This window comes from Rhipicephalus microplus, unplaced genomic scaffold, assembly GCF_043290135.1.
Source record: "Rhipicephalus microplus isolate Deutch F79 unplaced genomic scaffold, USDA_Rmic scaffold_12, whole genome shotgun sequence".
Taxonomy (NCBI): domain Eukaryota; kingdom Metazoa; phylum Arthropoda; class Arachnida; order Ixodida; family Ixodidae; genus Rhipicephalus; species Rhipicephalus microplus.
In genome coordinates, this window is record NW_027464585.1 from 46,631,915 (window position 1) to 46,648,779 (window position 16,865).

Consider the following 16,865-nt stretch of genomic DNA (forward strand, 5'->3'; position numbering starts at 1 on the left):
CAAGTCCCGGTGGTCGGCCTGCTTGGCTTCCGTGTTCGCCGGCGTTTGCGTTTCTTGGAGCCGGTTTGGTTCTTCGGTAGAAGAGTGGATGGTTTTGGTGGTGGTGCCCTGTAACGTTCCTTACAGCACCGGTCCCCGGTGACGTGGGGTCCGGCGCATAGAGCACACTTCGGCGTGCATTCGTGAGGTGCGCGAGCACCATCTATGAGTGGCACTGTGTTGCCACAGGTACCACAGAGGTCCGGTTTAGGGCCAGGGCAAGCGTCGGGTCGATGCCCAACTGAGCCGCACTGGTTGCAGGCTGGTACAGTTTCTCTGTATGGCTGCACCGGGATCAGCAGGGCGTCATAGGTGTCGTACCTGGGCTTCACCTTTCCTGCAAAAGTGAGCCGCACCTTGTTGGAGGTGCCCAAACGCCGGATGTGCAGTATTTCGCCTTCCGGCCAGTAGAAGCGTTGGCGAAGTTCAGCTTCAGAGTCAGAGCTGCGCACTGTCACCACTCCGTAGCAGGAGTCCTGGGTGTCCACACGGAGATACCCGAACAGGGGCACCGGTCCGACGGATGAAGGAACTGTCAGTTCGCCAATTAGTTTGTCCGCAATAAGCGGATGTGGGGTGTAGGCCAGGATGAGGTTTTGGTCCTGCACCATCACGACTGTGACTGTGACCAGCCGGTTCGCGTTCGCTCCGAGGTGGGCGATGAGCGCGCTGCCGGCTCCGTTCTCGGGGAAAACGGCGGTGAGGGATAGTTGTGTCCGTGCTTTCAGAACAACAACAAAATCAGTTTCCTTCGGCTTCGGAAGAGGCCGAGGCTGCCCCGAGGGCCGCCTCCTCCCCTCTTGCGGGCCCGCGGAGCGCGGCGCAGGCGGCGGAAGTGTGGAGGAGGAGCGGTCTGCCTCGTCGACAGCCGTGGTCGGGGAGGCCGCATTGGCGGACGCCGCCACTGCCGCGTCGCTCGCTCGCTCGCGTCTTGCCACCGCGGCAGCAAGCGCGGTGCTCTTAAATGTTTGGGGCAGCTCCGGCCTGCTGTCCGAGGTAGAGATGGTAGTCCACATGATGCTGTGGGGGTCGTATCTGGTGTATGTGTCCGCCATGGTGACGGTCGTGGTGTGGGACCGATCGGCCATTTTGCCGGGGGGCGCCATAGCCAGTAGGCCGAGCGGGGCCGCCTCCGGCGTCCAGATGTAAGTCGCCCGTGAAAGTTGTGAGGTGGGTCCACTTGCCAAAATGGGGTGTCCAAATGAACCGGATCACATTCCGGTGACGGTGGAGAGGTTTTCTTGAGGGTCCGAAGAGATGGTCAGGGGTTCCGATCGAAAAACGATGGAGCCGAAACGCTGCAGGTCCTAATCGGTTGCGCGCTCGCAGCGCCTTCCGTCGCCTAAGCGTTGCCAGATCATCACGAAGCGGCAACGTGCGCTGATGCCTTCATCTCCCACGCGTACTTTGGCGCACGGAGGAAGGGGGTAGTAGACGCCCACGCGTTCACGCGCATATCTAGTAGTGGGGAGAATAGTACACATTGGGTTTTAATGGGAACGATTCTGTTGTAGTTACCGGACGCACAAAGGGTTCTGCACTCGCTGCGCAGCCTCAGTTTGGGAAAACGGCGCGCTTTTCAGACGAACTGAAGTAACTAAAGAGACAACTATTTTCGTTTATCTGCACTAGTGAGTACGTTTCGTGCGTCATTTTTGCGTGAGCGACGCGGTAAAATTTTGATGGGAGTAACGTGAGGTAACACTGTTATTGTGGGCTTTGTGCTTCGGTTAGTCGACTCCAACTGTGCTAACTGTGCCAAAGACGCTCAGGTGCACTATACGTTTCCGATGTTGCGCGCAGTAAACTAATGTTGCAAGCTAAAGCCTCAGATACAGCTTACGCAGCGCTCAGCAAGTTGCGGAGGTGCAGCCTCGCGCACACTAAGCCAAATTTAATCTCAGCATTCTGCATGGGCAGGTCAACTCACCCGCAGCTGTGCAAAACTTCTCATCTGATCCGTCGGTGCAGTCGATGACACCATCACAGATGCCTCTGAGATGAATACATTGGCGGTTAGTGCACTGGAACTGATCCTTGTCACAGAGACCTGCAGGTTAAACCAGAGTTTCACAGGAGAAATCACAGAAACTTGACGCAAGATAATACAAGTTTACTAGCCATGCTGACTGGCAAAATTTCAGTCGGCACGGCTTCGCGAAGTCGGTATACAAACATTTATTGCGTTGCCTCTTGCAGATATCAGAGCTCTAAACCCACACTGCAGCTGTTCATTGTTCTGCCAACCTTGCAAACTCGGCGTTTTTTGTACAGAAACAAAGCTCATAATAGTAATCTCAACGTTTCGACTGTTGTTCCTGATAAAAACCAATACTTGCGAGGTGCTAGAGCTTAATTCTGAAGTCATTTGATACGGTATATAAAGATGATGCAGGTCCTTTCTTGATAACAGAGAGCTTTTTTTACTTAACAAACTGAAAAATTAACAGCCGGCATTCTTAAGCAGAACTTTTTGGGGAATAAAGAGCACTTTCATTTACCCGAACGCTAAAGTAACCACACCATGCACGTTGCTATGGCGTCACATTTTGTTTCATCATGCTGTCACTGTCGTCCACTAATTGGTTTTAACGCCTCGTGTTTTGCTCGAAGAAACTGTTTAGACCACGTTTTTTGTTTCGCGCACAGGGACAACTACAATCACTTGGTTCTAGAATTTGCTGTACGCTTACATTTCCCTTTCATTTCCCTCAGGGCCAGAGGCAATACGAAGGGGGTGTGGTAAAAATGTACGCATGCAAAAAATAAGAAAAAGGGAACAAAATATGCAATTGATTGATTGATATGTGGGGTTTAACGTCCCAAAACCACCATATGATTATGAGAGACGCCGTAGTGGAGGGCTCCGGAAATTTCGACCACCTGGGGTTCTTTAACGTGCACCCAAATCTGAGCACACGGGCCTACAACAATTCCGCCTCCATCGGAAATAATAAAATATGTAAGCACAATAGAACTACACAGTAAGTTAGAAAAAGTATATAGTGTGAGCTATGGATTCATGAAAATTAAGTTAAGTAATAATATTTTCACGTCAGCGGTAAGGCTATTTCAATTACAATAGGTTTGCGGTAGAAATTATCGATGAAAGTAAGCAAAGTGAATCCCACTTTGTGACGATGGGATGATCGAAATGGATTAGACGATCGCATAGTGCAGGATGATGGTACATTTTGTGAAACGAGGCAATGCGTGACACTTTTTGTGTAAGGATAATTATGGGAGGGAAAGCTCAAATTTCACAAAATTTATACTCAGTGTGACTGAAATTAGTGTGATTGATACAAATAAATTGATATGGGTAGCGTCTCACACCAGTGTAAGTACACTCAGATTTAGATAGGATTAGTATTTTATAAAGCAGGAATTTCATTGAGCATAGAACTAGATAAAAGTTTTGGCGAAGATCAGCTTTGTTGATTATTTGTTCGATAGGAATAGACCAGTTTAAGTTTGCAGTAATGTACAAACCAAAGTATTTTTGTGAAGTTACAGATTCCAAATGAATGTTACTAATTTCGTATGGTAGTGGGCAGGATGCTTTTCTGGAAACGCGCATGCCTTTATATTTATTATCATTTTGCTGCATTAACCACTCCTTACGCCACTTTGGGATGGCGGCCTCTTGTTCTTTTAATTTGTTTTATTGTGCTTAGATTGATGCACACCAATAGCCGTCTTGCCACTGCATGCATTAAATATGTAAATTAATTATTTCGGTGCATGACGTCCTGCTATGAACACCGATGCGTATTACTGCTGTTTTCAGCGACAATATAGAGAACGTGTCTCCTGTTGCACGGCGTCCGTATGAACTACTCAAAACTGCGGGACGTCATCTAGGAACGTCGCAAAGTACCCCTATCGCAACCTTCTTACAGCATCTGTTACGGAGGTTCCTTGAGTTTAACAGCACATGAAAAATGCGAGCTTTGGCGCTGAGAAGGCTAATTGTGCTTCTCTCACCGCAGACTGAATATTCTGTCCCAATATTTGTGCTTAAACAGGCTAAATAAAAATTTTGACAAATGCAGCCATGGCAACCGAAAAAAAACTATGGGCCCTATTTCCGAAGGTAACCGTAATTGAATGCGAAGCAGCAGCGGTGCTGCGCACGGCGTTGACCCGGTTGAAATGGGCGTTGACGCGGGAGCTGTAAGAACGGTTTGAAGTGAAACTCGGTGTAGCGTTTACTGGAATGAACGTTTACTTGAAACGCATGGACACGGGAGGAGGGACGTGAAGACGCTTGCGCTTGTCTTCCTCGGCTCGCGTTTCGTCGGTGTTACCCATGCACCGTCTCTATTCTAGAACGCGATCGGCGTTCTTGACTCGCACTTCGTCGGTGTCATTGGTCTTCCACTGCCGACGCTTGCGTTTGGCTTTCCCGGCTCACGCCTCGTCGGTGTTCCAGGCACGAGGTCGCCATTCGCGAACGCGATCGGCTTCGCTTGCCCGCAACGCCGGCGACGGCCGGCAAAGGTACGCGCACACTAGCGGGGAGCATGCTCCAGCGACGTACTGCCCGTTGGCGTGATCGCACGCCAAGCAGCGGTGCGCTGTCCACATTGCCAGCACAACGGGACCATGGCCGGGCTGCCAGTTTACAAAGGCGAGTCGAAAAACTACCCCACAATGCTTTGCGCCAGGTGGCCTCACGAGGCTCTCGGAAGCTGGGCACTCATTGGTTCGTGCGTTATGTCGTCAGCAAACTTGGCTGGACCCATGACGATGCTGCTGGCAGCTGCCAGGTGGACTACATAAGTGCACTGTGTTCGCTTAGCAAATCTTGATCATGAAAAACGCCTTCCGATCATTTGGAGGCATGCGTATAAACTTCAAGTGTACCGAAAAACACTGTGAACGTGCTTCTATCGACGCTGCACTTTATCGCCTCCGGCAGTGTTGATCTGTTTTGAACGATTGCAGGAGCCACCAAGAAGTGGACAGTCGTTTCCAGTGAAGATTAAGAGGACGTCGAGATGTTGATCAGTGGAATAAATTCAACAACAACAAAAAACTCAGACCCACAGCTTCGAGCGTTTGACGAAAGCTATAAAGTAATAAAAAGTACGCACGCATTTATTGAGGCTTCACTGCGATACTGCTAGGTATTTAAGTGACGGAATGTGTGAATTTTTACGATCAAGTGTCCAGAGTAAGCATCATGTAGCATATCAGTGCAGCTAGTGTGCGAACGACTGCATTGTGTACATCAAAACTGCAATCCGGAAATGTTAGTGGTTTGAGCTTGCATACTTTAAACGTCTAATATTGACAAATGTCCTGTGAATGAAGAGAATGACCAGATGCAGCTAAGTTACGCGTAGTGTTCAAAAATGCACCCTCCTCGGCAGTTCTTTTTACAGACAATACACGTTCGTTTAAGGCAAAAGAATTATAATGGTTTACCGAGTGCACGTGGCAGGGAATGGCACACTCGCTGCAGGGTTGTGAATGATCAGTTTATCAAAACTTTATAATCTGTTTGCCGCACCTAGCTGAGAAATGACATAGGCTCTTTGCTACACTCCTAGTTCTCGCTTCATGCAAAAGAATAAAAAAACATCCATACACCTCCGGTTGATAGGTAATGTGTGATGTACGTGGTTTATGCTGACAACACTAACATAATATACTCAAAGATGTAACTAACATAATGGTACTATGCTGCATTGTTGACAGATAGTTGTTATGTATTGTCCAAAACACACTGAAATTTTGGTGATCTTGTTAACTTTAGTTCACATTTCTTTTCCTTTAATGCATGCGAACCTTGGCCTATCATACATGTTTCTAACAGGTGGTATGTAAGGAGACTGCACAAGATACAGAGGCACAGCACTATTTTTGTAGTCATTTCTAACTTCTTTATTTTAATACCTCAGTCCTCCCAGTTTCTTATGCAAGAAATCATTTGTCTTTGGAACTGCTTACGCTTGCTTCACTTCCGCAGCACTCGTTTTCAAACCTCCTGGGATGATAAAGGAGTACTGGCAGCAAAATGTTTATTTTGTTGCGTCTAATGAAGGTCCAGCCTTCAATGATCTAGAAAATGTACTGCAAAGTGTGGGGACACTCTGCAAAAGAAATTACAGTATGCTTTTAAAAGCTACTTTCCATTTCTACAGTGCCCTGACATCACAACACAATATGAGCTTCTAGTGATGTGCTTGTGTGATAAATAGTGAAACTCGCTTAGCTGCTATGCACTGTGACTCCATTGCCGAAGCGTGGAAGCTTGGGCAAGTTGGTAGGACATAACTGAATGCAGGAACAGCGCAACCTAGAAGTAGTTACTTCGTAACTACGGAAGCGAAAAAACAAGGACAGAAAAGAGCGCTGACTTTCAAAAAGATTTAATATCGGAGTTATTAATTTGTTGAAAGTCAGCGCTCTTTTCTGTCCTTGTTTTTTTCGCTTGCGTAGTTACGAAGTAACTACTTCTAGGTTTCGCTGTTCCTGCATTCAGCTCCACTGCCGACCCACAAGCAGTCATTTTAATAGTTTTTGGGACACTGGGTGGCCATTTTGGTACATGATACGTCATCACTATTAGCCGGATTGCAGCATGAAGTCCCCAGAATTGCCTGATGTGTCGCAGAAAATCGACCTTAGTATAAGAAATAGTATATATTATCAGAATTTTATTTGCTTCTCACTTGCTTAGAGTCACCTCTGTATTCATAAAATTTGCATGGCTGAGTAAACTTTCCTTTGAAACATGGCGCCGCACTCCTTTAGAATGTTGGCTGTGGAGGCCAACATACCGGGCAGTCTTGAAATGTCGCGGCTGACTTGCCATTTTGACAAAAGAGAATGGCTCTTTTTGACTCGCTGGTGAATTTTGCAGTTCTTTCATCACTAGCACTAAGTTCCGAACCTCAATTCTTAGTAATGCTGTATTCTGTTTCTTGTTGAAGTTCCTTTTACTCTCTTTCTGTAATTAGCTTCACCCTATTTATTTCTCTCTTCTGTCAGGCTAATCATGACTTCAACTCACAGTCACGTTGGCTGGTAGATATGTTGCTTTGCAGGAACAGTGAAAAGTCTGTTCGTGAATGTTCATTTGTGCTTGTTGCTTCCCACTCCAACAATAGCCTCATTTAGGCTGCAGTAAGTAAAAATACATAGGAAGTGGTGTGCACCCTGAAGATGCTTTTTAGGACTGCGCATGATGGGCTACGTCAATTAAAAGCAGCTCTTCCATCTTTCTGGGAAGTCTGGACACATACTTATTACTTATGTATGCCTCAATTAGCTTGCTTCACTAACCCATTAACTGCTGAATGGATTACTAAACCGGAGCGCTATTCCCAGTTGGCTTGCTATTTATTGGTTTGATGACTCTGTAGTTCTTCTTCACTGTCTCTCACTAATACTGACTTTCTGTCAGACATATTTTAGTTTAGAAGGAGATCAGATTTTTGGTATCCTCTTTTCTACTTTTGCTGCTACCATCCTTTTACAAACCATATCCTTTGGACTTTTTTTACAATATTCTTTGAAGTTGATGTGAATGACCTCGAACAGTGCAGAAAAGTACTTTGTACCATTTGTTGAGTCAGCTGCCTAAATTTCACCTTATTTCACTCGTGATATGACTTCCCTAATTTTGTTGGGTGTTCTTTTATGCCGGATCGTATGAACTGCTTGATTAGCTTCATGCACGTCCTCTGGATGCCGTCATGGCCACTCAAACGACTGCGGTTATGATAAAGATTGAATGTTTTTTGAATTAGTGTGGGTGACTCTGCAATCAATCCTGCTTGTGCCAGTTTTATAGCTTCAGTTTTTTCTCAAAGCTTGACAGAATTTACTATTTTACACATCAGCAAGTGGGTTCCCTGGTACGGATACCACACCAACGTCTTTCGTTGAAGCTTCTGGGTGCCCTTAGGATGGCCAGTGCTTCTTTCTATGTTGTCGTGTGATTAATTTCCGCTTCGTTAAATGCGTAGCTGTGGTAACGAACCGCGCAAAGTTAGGAACTACTTGACAATCTTTAATCCCACTATTAGAGTATCGCTCCTATTCAGTATTGTGATTCATTTGTATTCAGCTTGAATGGTAAAATAGTCTAGTAGATTAAGTACAGGATCACGTCACATAATTTTTTATTAATGCGAACTCTCCTATGCTTTCAATTCATGAGTTCAGTTTACGATTTAGCCACTTGTGCAGCTTCCGGTTCTTGTACGCGATGTTATGCCTTGTCTGGAACTGTGACTTGCACTGTCATGTTGACGCACTAAACGTGCAGACTTCTTCGCATGCAACTGCCCTGAAAAAGAAGTGAAAATGTCGCTAGGCAGCAAGTTGCTGAGCTAAGAATTTAACACCATTTTGTTTTCTCCTCCCCCACTTAGAGGCTAGCCCCCGAAGCAATATGTATCAGTGACCGGAGCTGCAATGCTGCCAGGCACTGATTCTCGGCTCAGTGTGGAAACTACTGCCATTAGAACAGCATCTGCCTTTGTGTATAACTTCTAAAGGCGATTAGTACCCATAATTTCTCATTCTGCTTGACAAGAAACTGTTGTGCAACATAACCTTTGCTAACAATTGAAAATGTGAAATGAACCCATCAATCACCAAAGTGAACCTGCTGCTATTGGGACTTCATATTTACATTGAATAAAAAATTCAAATAAAGTTTGTAGTGCAGGATCTTTTTGCTTTCACTTCTCCCTAAAGAAGCAAAATCTGTTCTGTTAAGTCATCTGCAAGCAACTTTACACCACCCCACCATACTGTCTGTCAGCAAAGGTGAGAGCAAAGCTGGTCCCACCTCAATTTTTTGAGTGCTGGGTGTACTTTCCACTCTGCAATGACTTTAATTCTAGCACATTCATAATCTTTAAAATAAAATGCTTTTGATAGAAACAGAAACAAGTCAAACATGTAATAAAAGTTGCAGTAGAAATGGTAATAAAACAACACTCAGTACTTATACATGGTTATTAAAAATGGCAGCAAAACATTGAACGAAAGGGACTTTATGTTACACTAGACAACTCAAATGTACATGTATAATAAATGTAAAAATAACTAGTACAGTAATAGCTCTAAATATTGTAAGAGAATATTTATATATAAATACAGATTAATTACGACTGTCAAAAGAGATGGTGCTCTTTTTTAAAAGTGTTAAATGGCAATTGTTTAGTGCATAGTGGCATTGAATTCCAAAAATGCATGGGAGCGAATACGGTGAAGTTTTTTCCATCGTTAGTCCTTCTATGTGGCCGTAAAAAATTGTTGTTAGAAATTAACCTGGTAGGATTAGCGTTTACCAATTGAAATTTTGGCAAGATATTGTTACGGAAACATTCGGACCCTTAAATACAGAAGTCGCCAGCTTATATTTGAATAAATTACACACTGTTAGTACGATATGTTGCTGAAAATATGGGGACATGCTGGTGAATAGAGTACTAAATGTAAGGATGCGAATGGCTTGGTTTAGGAGACATTGCTGAATGCAGGAACAGCGCAACCTAGAAGTAGTTACTTCATAACTACGGAGGCGAAAAAACAAGGACAGAAAAGAGCGCTGACTTTCAACAAAGATTTAATGCCGGAGTGGTGTACATATATAGGCGAAAGATGAGCAAAATGGGCATGCGTAGAAGGGTGCAGGAACAACTACTGCGATACAATGTCAGCAAAACTCTTGTCTCTTGTTGAATGGGCTGAACAAACAAATACATATGTAACTTAAAAAAGGTCGAGATACGCAATCTCCTTTTTTAGGTTACATATGTATTTGTTTTTTTCAGCCCATTCAACAAGAGACAAGAGTTTTGCTGACATTGTATCACAGTAGTTGTTCCTGCACCCTTCTACGCATGCCCATTTTTCTCATTTTTCGCCTATATATGTACACCACTCCGGCATTAAATCTTTGTTGAAAGTCAGCGCTCTTTTCTGTCCTTGTTTTTTCGCTTCCGTAGTTACGAAGTAACTACTTCTAGGTTGCGCTGTTCCTGCATTCAGTTATGTCCTACCAACTTGCCCAAGCTTCCACGCGTCATAAGGAGACATTGATGTGGGGGGATGTGGGATGGATAGGTGTTCACCCATGAGGTGATGCAGTACGTAATATGACTGTGGATAAAGGCGTAGTATAGTTAAAACAAAGTTGAATAATGTTTGTTCTTCAAATATTGTTCTGATACTACGAGCTATCCTCTGTCTTATAAGTGAAATGTGATAATTGTACTTTAGATGACCATCTAAGACTACTCCCAAGAGTGTGAACATTGTGGTACAAAGATGTCTGTGGCCGTTGATAGTAATAGCGGGGGTAGATGAAATGGCATTATGACTAGAATGGAAGACAATGAACTGTGTTTTATTTGAGTTCATTGTTTAACAAGTAGCTGTGCACCAGTTATTTACTGACTTCTGCTGTGCACTTATAAGAGCTCCATTCATCCTGTTGTTAATTCGAGAACATTGGGGACCACAATCAGGCCATTGTGAGCAGCACGCCAATGGTTTGATTTTACATTTGTTTCAAAACTTCAGTCTTACTCCTCGATAGACAGCTAGGGATGTAAGCTGCTCTATGGATCAATTGGCTTTGTCACTTAGGCTCATTTAACAGTGGTCATTGTATGCTGCCCCGCTTCACCAGATGGATTCACATCTTTGGGGTCCCTGAGGATATGGGTGAAACTGAAGATATTCTTAAAAATAAAGTTCTTGAAGAAGTTTTCTCCAAGAAGCTTTCGGTTAATTTTAAATCTGTCGGCCGAATTCATCGCCTCGATAACGCGGGTAGTGGAAGACCAGTCATCATTTACTTCCAGGATGTCACTGAAAAACAGCATATCTTAAAAAATGCTCATAAACTAAAGGGTACTCGAATATCAGTTCAGAACGATTATTCGCGCAATACGCTAAGGAAACGTAAACTGCTGTGGGATAGCGCTAGAACTGATAGAGAGCAAGGCAAGAAAGTTAGCCTGCGTAACGATAAGCTGCGCATTAACAATGAACTTTTCACATGGGATGAAAGCAACAACTTGAGGGTCAAAATCGACGGTCGGCAAAACAGTACCAGAAACACTTGACTTTCCTCCGTGGAGTCCTCCTCTGAATTTAAAGAACTTCTAGTTTTAAACATTATTGCCCGCAGTGTCGTTAATAAATCGGAAAGCCTCGAGGCTACTATTTTAAGTTACAACCCTCATGTAGTGATCATAACGGAAACTTGGCTGCATGATAATATTGAAGATGCAGTTGTGTTTCCTCCGTCGTACAGGGCATATCGCCGTGACAGAAGTACTAGGGGAGGGGGGGGGGGCTGCTTTGTTAAAAAACACTATAGCCGCTACCCCATTACGACTAGCTGATAACTTAGAAACCGTGTCACTAAAGTTTTCTTGCTGGGATAAATCATTCTTACATTTTGCCGCTTATCGAGCACCTGACTCTCCCCCCGAATTCTTTCGCAATCTTTTTACGCACATGGCGTCTTTCGCAAACGATAAGGTTCTTCTTATAGGTGATTTTAATCTGCCAGATGTCGATTGGGAAAACGGATTTTTTTGCACCGCGAATAATTCGCATTTACAATATTTGCATGACATCATCCTATCTCACAGTCTGGATCAGATAGTTAAACAGCCAACGCGCACCTGTGGTATGTCAGCATCCATACTGGACCTTGTGTTTATTAGTCGTTCATTAGAAAACTTTTCTGTATCGGTTGATCCCGGAATTTTTGATCACAACCTAGTATACTGTTCTTTTTCTTTGAAGGTACCTAACACCAGTAAATTTAAAAAGATAATGGTTAAAGATTTCTCTTGTGCCAGAGATGAAAGTGTCTTGGATTATTTGGAACTATGCCTTGATAATTTTCAAAGCAACAATACTGCTGTACTTTGGGATGAGTTGAAACAAATTATTGCTTACTGTCTTAGCAACTTTATTCCCAACAAAACTAAAAAAGCATCGAAAACTATTTTTTGGATAACGAGAGAAATCTTGCACCTCAAAAGGAAAGTAAAGCGCCTAAGGTGACGGCGGGCCTCCCGTGTGATTCTTCACCAAATGCAAGATAAATTAAACCTTAAAGTACAGCTAGCTAAGCGCTGGTATTTCCAGCACACGTTGCCAAACTTCATTTACACGGCACCCCAAAAATTTTGGTCTTTTATAAGCAGGAAAACAAACTCAATTGACCAAATCGTTCACGAAGGCCTCGTCGTCGTCGATAAGCAATGTATCGCAGAGTGCTTTATTGATTATTTTCAAAGTGTATTTTCTAGTTCTAATACCATTGTAAACCGAAATCGCTTGCTATGGGACTTGAACACTGATATTGTATCACAACCAGGTGTGGTATCAATGCTACTGAACCTTAAAATTAAATCATCTCCAGGACTAGACAACATACCAAATGCCTTTCTGCGCAGATATGCTGAAGCTTTAGCCCCCTTTTTGGTAATCATTTTTCGTTTCTCGTTGTCGTCAGCTATTCTTCCTGCGGACTGGCTAACTGCGCGTGTCGTTCCCATTCCGAAAAAGGGCGACGCAGCACAAGTAACCAATTATCGACCCATTTCATTAACGTCCACGTGCTGTAAATTAGTTGAACATATTATTGCTAAAGAAATATCAAAGTTTCTAAATGATAACATTATACTTTCTCCTCACCAGCATGGTTTTCGCAAAGGGTTATCGACTGTAACGCAATTAACGACAATTATTCACTACTTTGCTAGTAAACTTGACAAGTCGAGCCGATGTGATATTTCTGGACTTTAAGAAAGCGTTTGACCTTGTTCCTCACAGTAAACTTATTGAAAAACTGCAGTCCATTAACCTTCCCGCATACATAGTTAACTGGGTAGCAGCTTATCTGTATAATCGCAAACAGTTTGTATCAGTCGGTAATTACTCTTCTAATGAACTTTCAGTAACGTCTGGAGTACCCCAGGGTAGTGTTTTGAGACCTTTACTATTTCTAATATATATAAATGACATCGTTAACGAAATTTTTCCCCTATTCAAATTAGGCTATTCGCAGACGATTGTATAGTGTTTACCGAAGTTTGTTCTCTTAATGATCAATTAATGCTTAATTCTAACCTTCAAAACATCTTGTCGTGGTGCGGGCGACCGGGTATGGAATTGAACAAGGAAAAAACAGTCTACATGTCTATAACAAAAAAAAATTAATATGGTGTCGTTTGCTTATAACCTAGGATCTACACCGCTCACCAAAGTAAACCAATACAAGTATCTTGGAATCATGATAACTAGTGACCTAAGTTGAAATAACCACATTTCCAACATATGTAACTCCTCCTTCAAAAAACTGCGTATCCTCAGGCACAAACTGAAGCACACTCCTCATTATACTAAAATGCTAGCCTACACTTCACTCATTCGACCGAAACTATAATATGCAAGCATTGTATGGGATCCCTACATAAAAACTAACATAAACGCTCTAGAGATGATTCAACGCAGAGCAGTTAGGTTCATTTTTTCTAAATATAGAATAACTGACTCTCCCACTAGCCTAATGAAACAACATAATATCCAGACACTTCAGCTTCGCAGGAAAATACACAGGCTCAAATTTCTCTACCAATAGAAACACAACTCTTTCTCTCTCATACCCACACGTCACATACCCACACGCGTATGTGACACCACTTGCAGCACGTCGAACACGGCATCGTCACGAATTTTCTTTAACACCATATAAGACCAGAACTAACCTTTTCAAATATTCTTTCTTTCAGCGCACTATAAATGATTGGAATAATCTGCATTTATCACAACTAATAAGCGCAGATTCCATTGAACATATATCTACTTGATGTTTCGCCATTGTCATGTTGATTATTCTTTCATTTCTTATTTTCAGTGTTCCTTTTTTTGTATTTCAATTCTTTCTTTTTGTATTTCAAGTGTCTTGCGGGGGTATAGGCAAATCTTTATGCGCATGCAATGTGTTCTTACTTCTGTTATTTCTTTCTGACGTTGTTTTTATTGAGTATGTTTTTCGTATTTCTTCAGTGTACATCCTACTTGGTTGTGACTTTCTCCTTTCATTTTTTTGTGATTGCTGTTCATGTATACACACACACACACACACACACACACACACACATATATATATATATATATATATATATATATATATATATATATATATATATATATATATATATATATTCATGTATTTGTCTTCCTGCTTGGACTCAAATAGGGTCTGCAGTATTGTATAAATAAATAAAATAATTAAAAATAAATTAAAACAACAAAGATAGCTGTTAGTATTACATTTTACAATTTTGCAGTTGTACATCTGCACATTTTGAAAAATTGAAATTTCCACTTTCTAGATTTATAGATGTACACATCTCTTGGAGAGACATCAAAACTTATATTGTCATGTTGTCATGATGTTGAAGACTGCAGTAGCCGATGGGATTGAGACCAAACTTATTATTTCAGCGAACCTTTGCCTAATAATTGCAGTTTGTTACCGACCCCCATACAGCCCATCGAACTTTTGCGATTCTTTTCATGACTGCTTAAACCAGATTACTGTTCCTTTGTCAGGTGCGACTATTGTTCTTTTAGGCGATTTTAACTTCCCAGACATTCAGTGGTCAGACACTTACCAGTGCTCGATGGCAACGTCATCTGAATCTACCAAATTTCTTTCGATTTGCAACGACTATGGGATATCACAATTAGTTCAGCATCCCACACGTGTCACCTTGACTACATTATCACTTCTAGATCTCGTGTTGACGTCATCTCGAGATCTTGTGTCCCCGATAACACCTGCCTGGGTTAAGTGATCATGAAATAATTCATTTTTCTCTATGGTTTCCACGCTTGCGCTCATCCAACCGTTTTAAAATGAACAGAGATTATAACAGAGCTGACTATAACACCATAAGTACTAAATTATGCTCTTTCTTAGATACTTTTTTCCCTGCAAGTTTTGAACGCACTGCAGAAGATAACTTGAACCTATTTAGAAGTAAAATTTTGGAACTAACAAATTGAAACGGGTTGTTGAACAAGCCGGAGTCGACTCGGCGAAGGAGAGCTTTATTTAGCGCAAGGGCTAACTGAACGCAAGCTTGCGATCACAGCAAGTCTTCCTTTTCCATACTCGAGCTCCATGCCCACTGCCATCGTTACAATCACCCCCGGCCGATGAGGGAGTCATCCTGGCGACCTAAGGACAGGTGTACACAGAAGGGTCATGGTATGGCTTGAGCCGAGAGATGTGTATGATTTCTTTTCCCCGACGGCGCTTGTCCGGAGATGCATCCAGCGGCTCGACAAGGTAGTTGACAGGGGATGTTTGGCGTACAACTCGATAAGGGCCATGGTATCTGGACGAAAGCTTGTGGGAGAGTCCTGGAGGAGTAGAAGGAATCCATAACCACACCAGTGAGTTCGGAGCAAAGCTCATAGGCGTGGTTGACGCGTCGTGGCGATGTTTTTGGCGCGTCTGGTCATGTGACGAGAACGCACGAGCAAGCTTCCGACATCCTTCAGCGTGTGCTGCTGCTCGAGAAACGGTAGTCATCACTGAAGGGTCCGGTCGATAAGGAAGAATGGTATCCATTGTTGATGATGGCTCGCGTCCATAAAGAAGGAAGAAAGGCGAAAATCCAGTGGTGCTTTGCGTTGCAGTGTTGTAAGCATATGTCACAAAAGGGAGTATGCTATCCAAATTTGAATGGTCGGATGAAGCGTACTTGGCCAGCATATCTCCAAGTGTACGATTAAAACGCTCTGTCATCCCATTAGCTTGCGGGTTATATATAGGCTGTGGTAGTGCGGTATATGATCCGACACTCGCTCAACAACGCTTTGATGGCATCGGAGAGAAAAACGTGGCCACGGTCGCTTAGTAACTCCCGAAGTGCTCCATGCCTTAAAACCAGGTTTTGCAGTATAAAACACGCAACGTCTTTTGCGGTAGCAGAAGGTAACGCAGCTGTTTCGGCGTACCGCGTTAGGTGGACGATAGCGACAATGACCCAGCGGTTGCTACTCGAAGTATAGGGAAGCGGACCATAAAGGTCGATTCCGACACGATCGAAAGCTCGTGCTGGACATGGCAACGGCTGCAAGAGACCTGTGGCATGTTGAGTGGGCATTTTGCGTCACTGGCACGTAAGGCAAGACCTTATCTAACGGCGAATGAAACGGTACATACCGCGCCAGTAGTACCGCAGCTGCAAGCGGGTGTATGTTTTTAACACACCAGCGTGGCCACATTGCGGATCATCGTGGAACGTGGTACAGATGTCAGAGCGCAGATGTCGGGGGAGGACGAGCAACCACTTACGGCCGATCGAGCTGTAGTTTCGGCGGTAAAGCAGGTTATCCCGAATAGCGAAGTGTCCTGCTTGATGGTGAAGCGTCCTGGAAACTGGAGCGGGCGTCCGGTTTGAGAGAAAGTCCAAAAGAGAAGAAATCCAAGCATCTTTGCGTTGCTCGGAAGGCATGTCCGAAATGCTGATGGCCAAGGCAGCACTAGTGGAGATAAGCGAGCCGACAGGCTCTGAAGCCAATGGCGAACGTGACAGGGCATCGGCGTCGGAATGCTTCCGGCCAGAACGGTAGATAACACAGATATCGAACTCCTGTAACCGCAATGCCTAACGAGTGAGCCCACCATTAGGATCTTTTAGTGAAGATAACCAGCAAAGCGCATGGTGGTCTGTTACAATATCAAACGGACGTCCATATAAATAAGGCCGAAATTTTCCAATTGCCCAAATATTGGCGAGGCACTCCTT

General features: G+C 43.5%; 1 protein-coding gene and 1 long non-coding RNA gene across 6 annotated transcripts in view; one reads left to right on the forward strand and one right to left on the reverse strand.

Annotated features, from left to right (window-relative positions):
- Positions 1-16,865, reverse strand: part of LOC119166787 (chymotrypsinogen B) — a 1,014,345-nt gene that overhangs the window by 697,794 nt on the left and 299,686 nt on the right. For all 4 annotated transcript variants that reach the window (XM_075882532.1, XM_075882530.1, XM_075882531.1 and 1 more), the window contains exon 4: positions 1,970-2,089. In XM_075882532.1, coding sequence (XP_075738647.1) covers positions 1,970-2,089 — 120 coding nt within the window. The remainder of the gene's footprint in view (positions 1-1,969; positions 2,090-16,865) is intronic.
- The window catches only part of LOC142783846 (uncharacterized), a 577,947-nt gene that overhangs the window by 126,680 nt on the left and 434,402 nt on the right, over positions 1-16,865 (forward strand). The window lies entirely within an intron of this gene.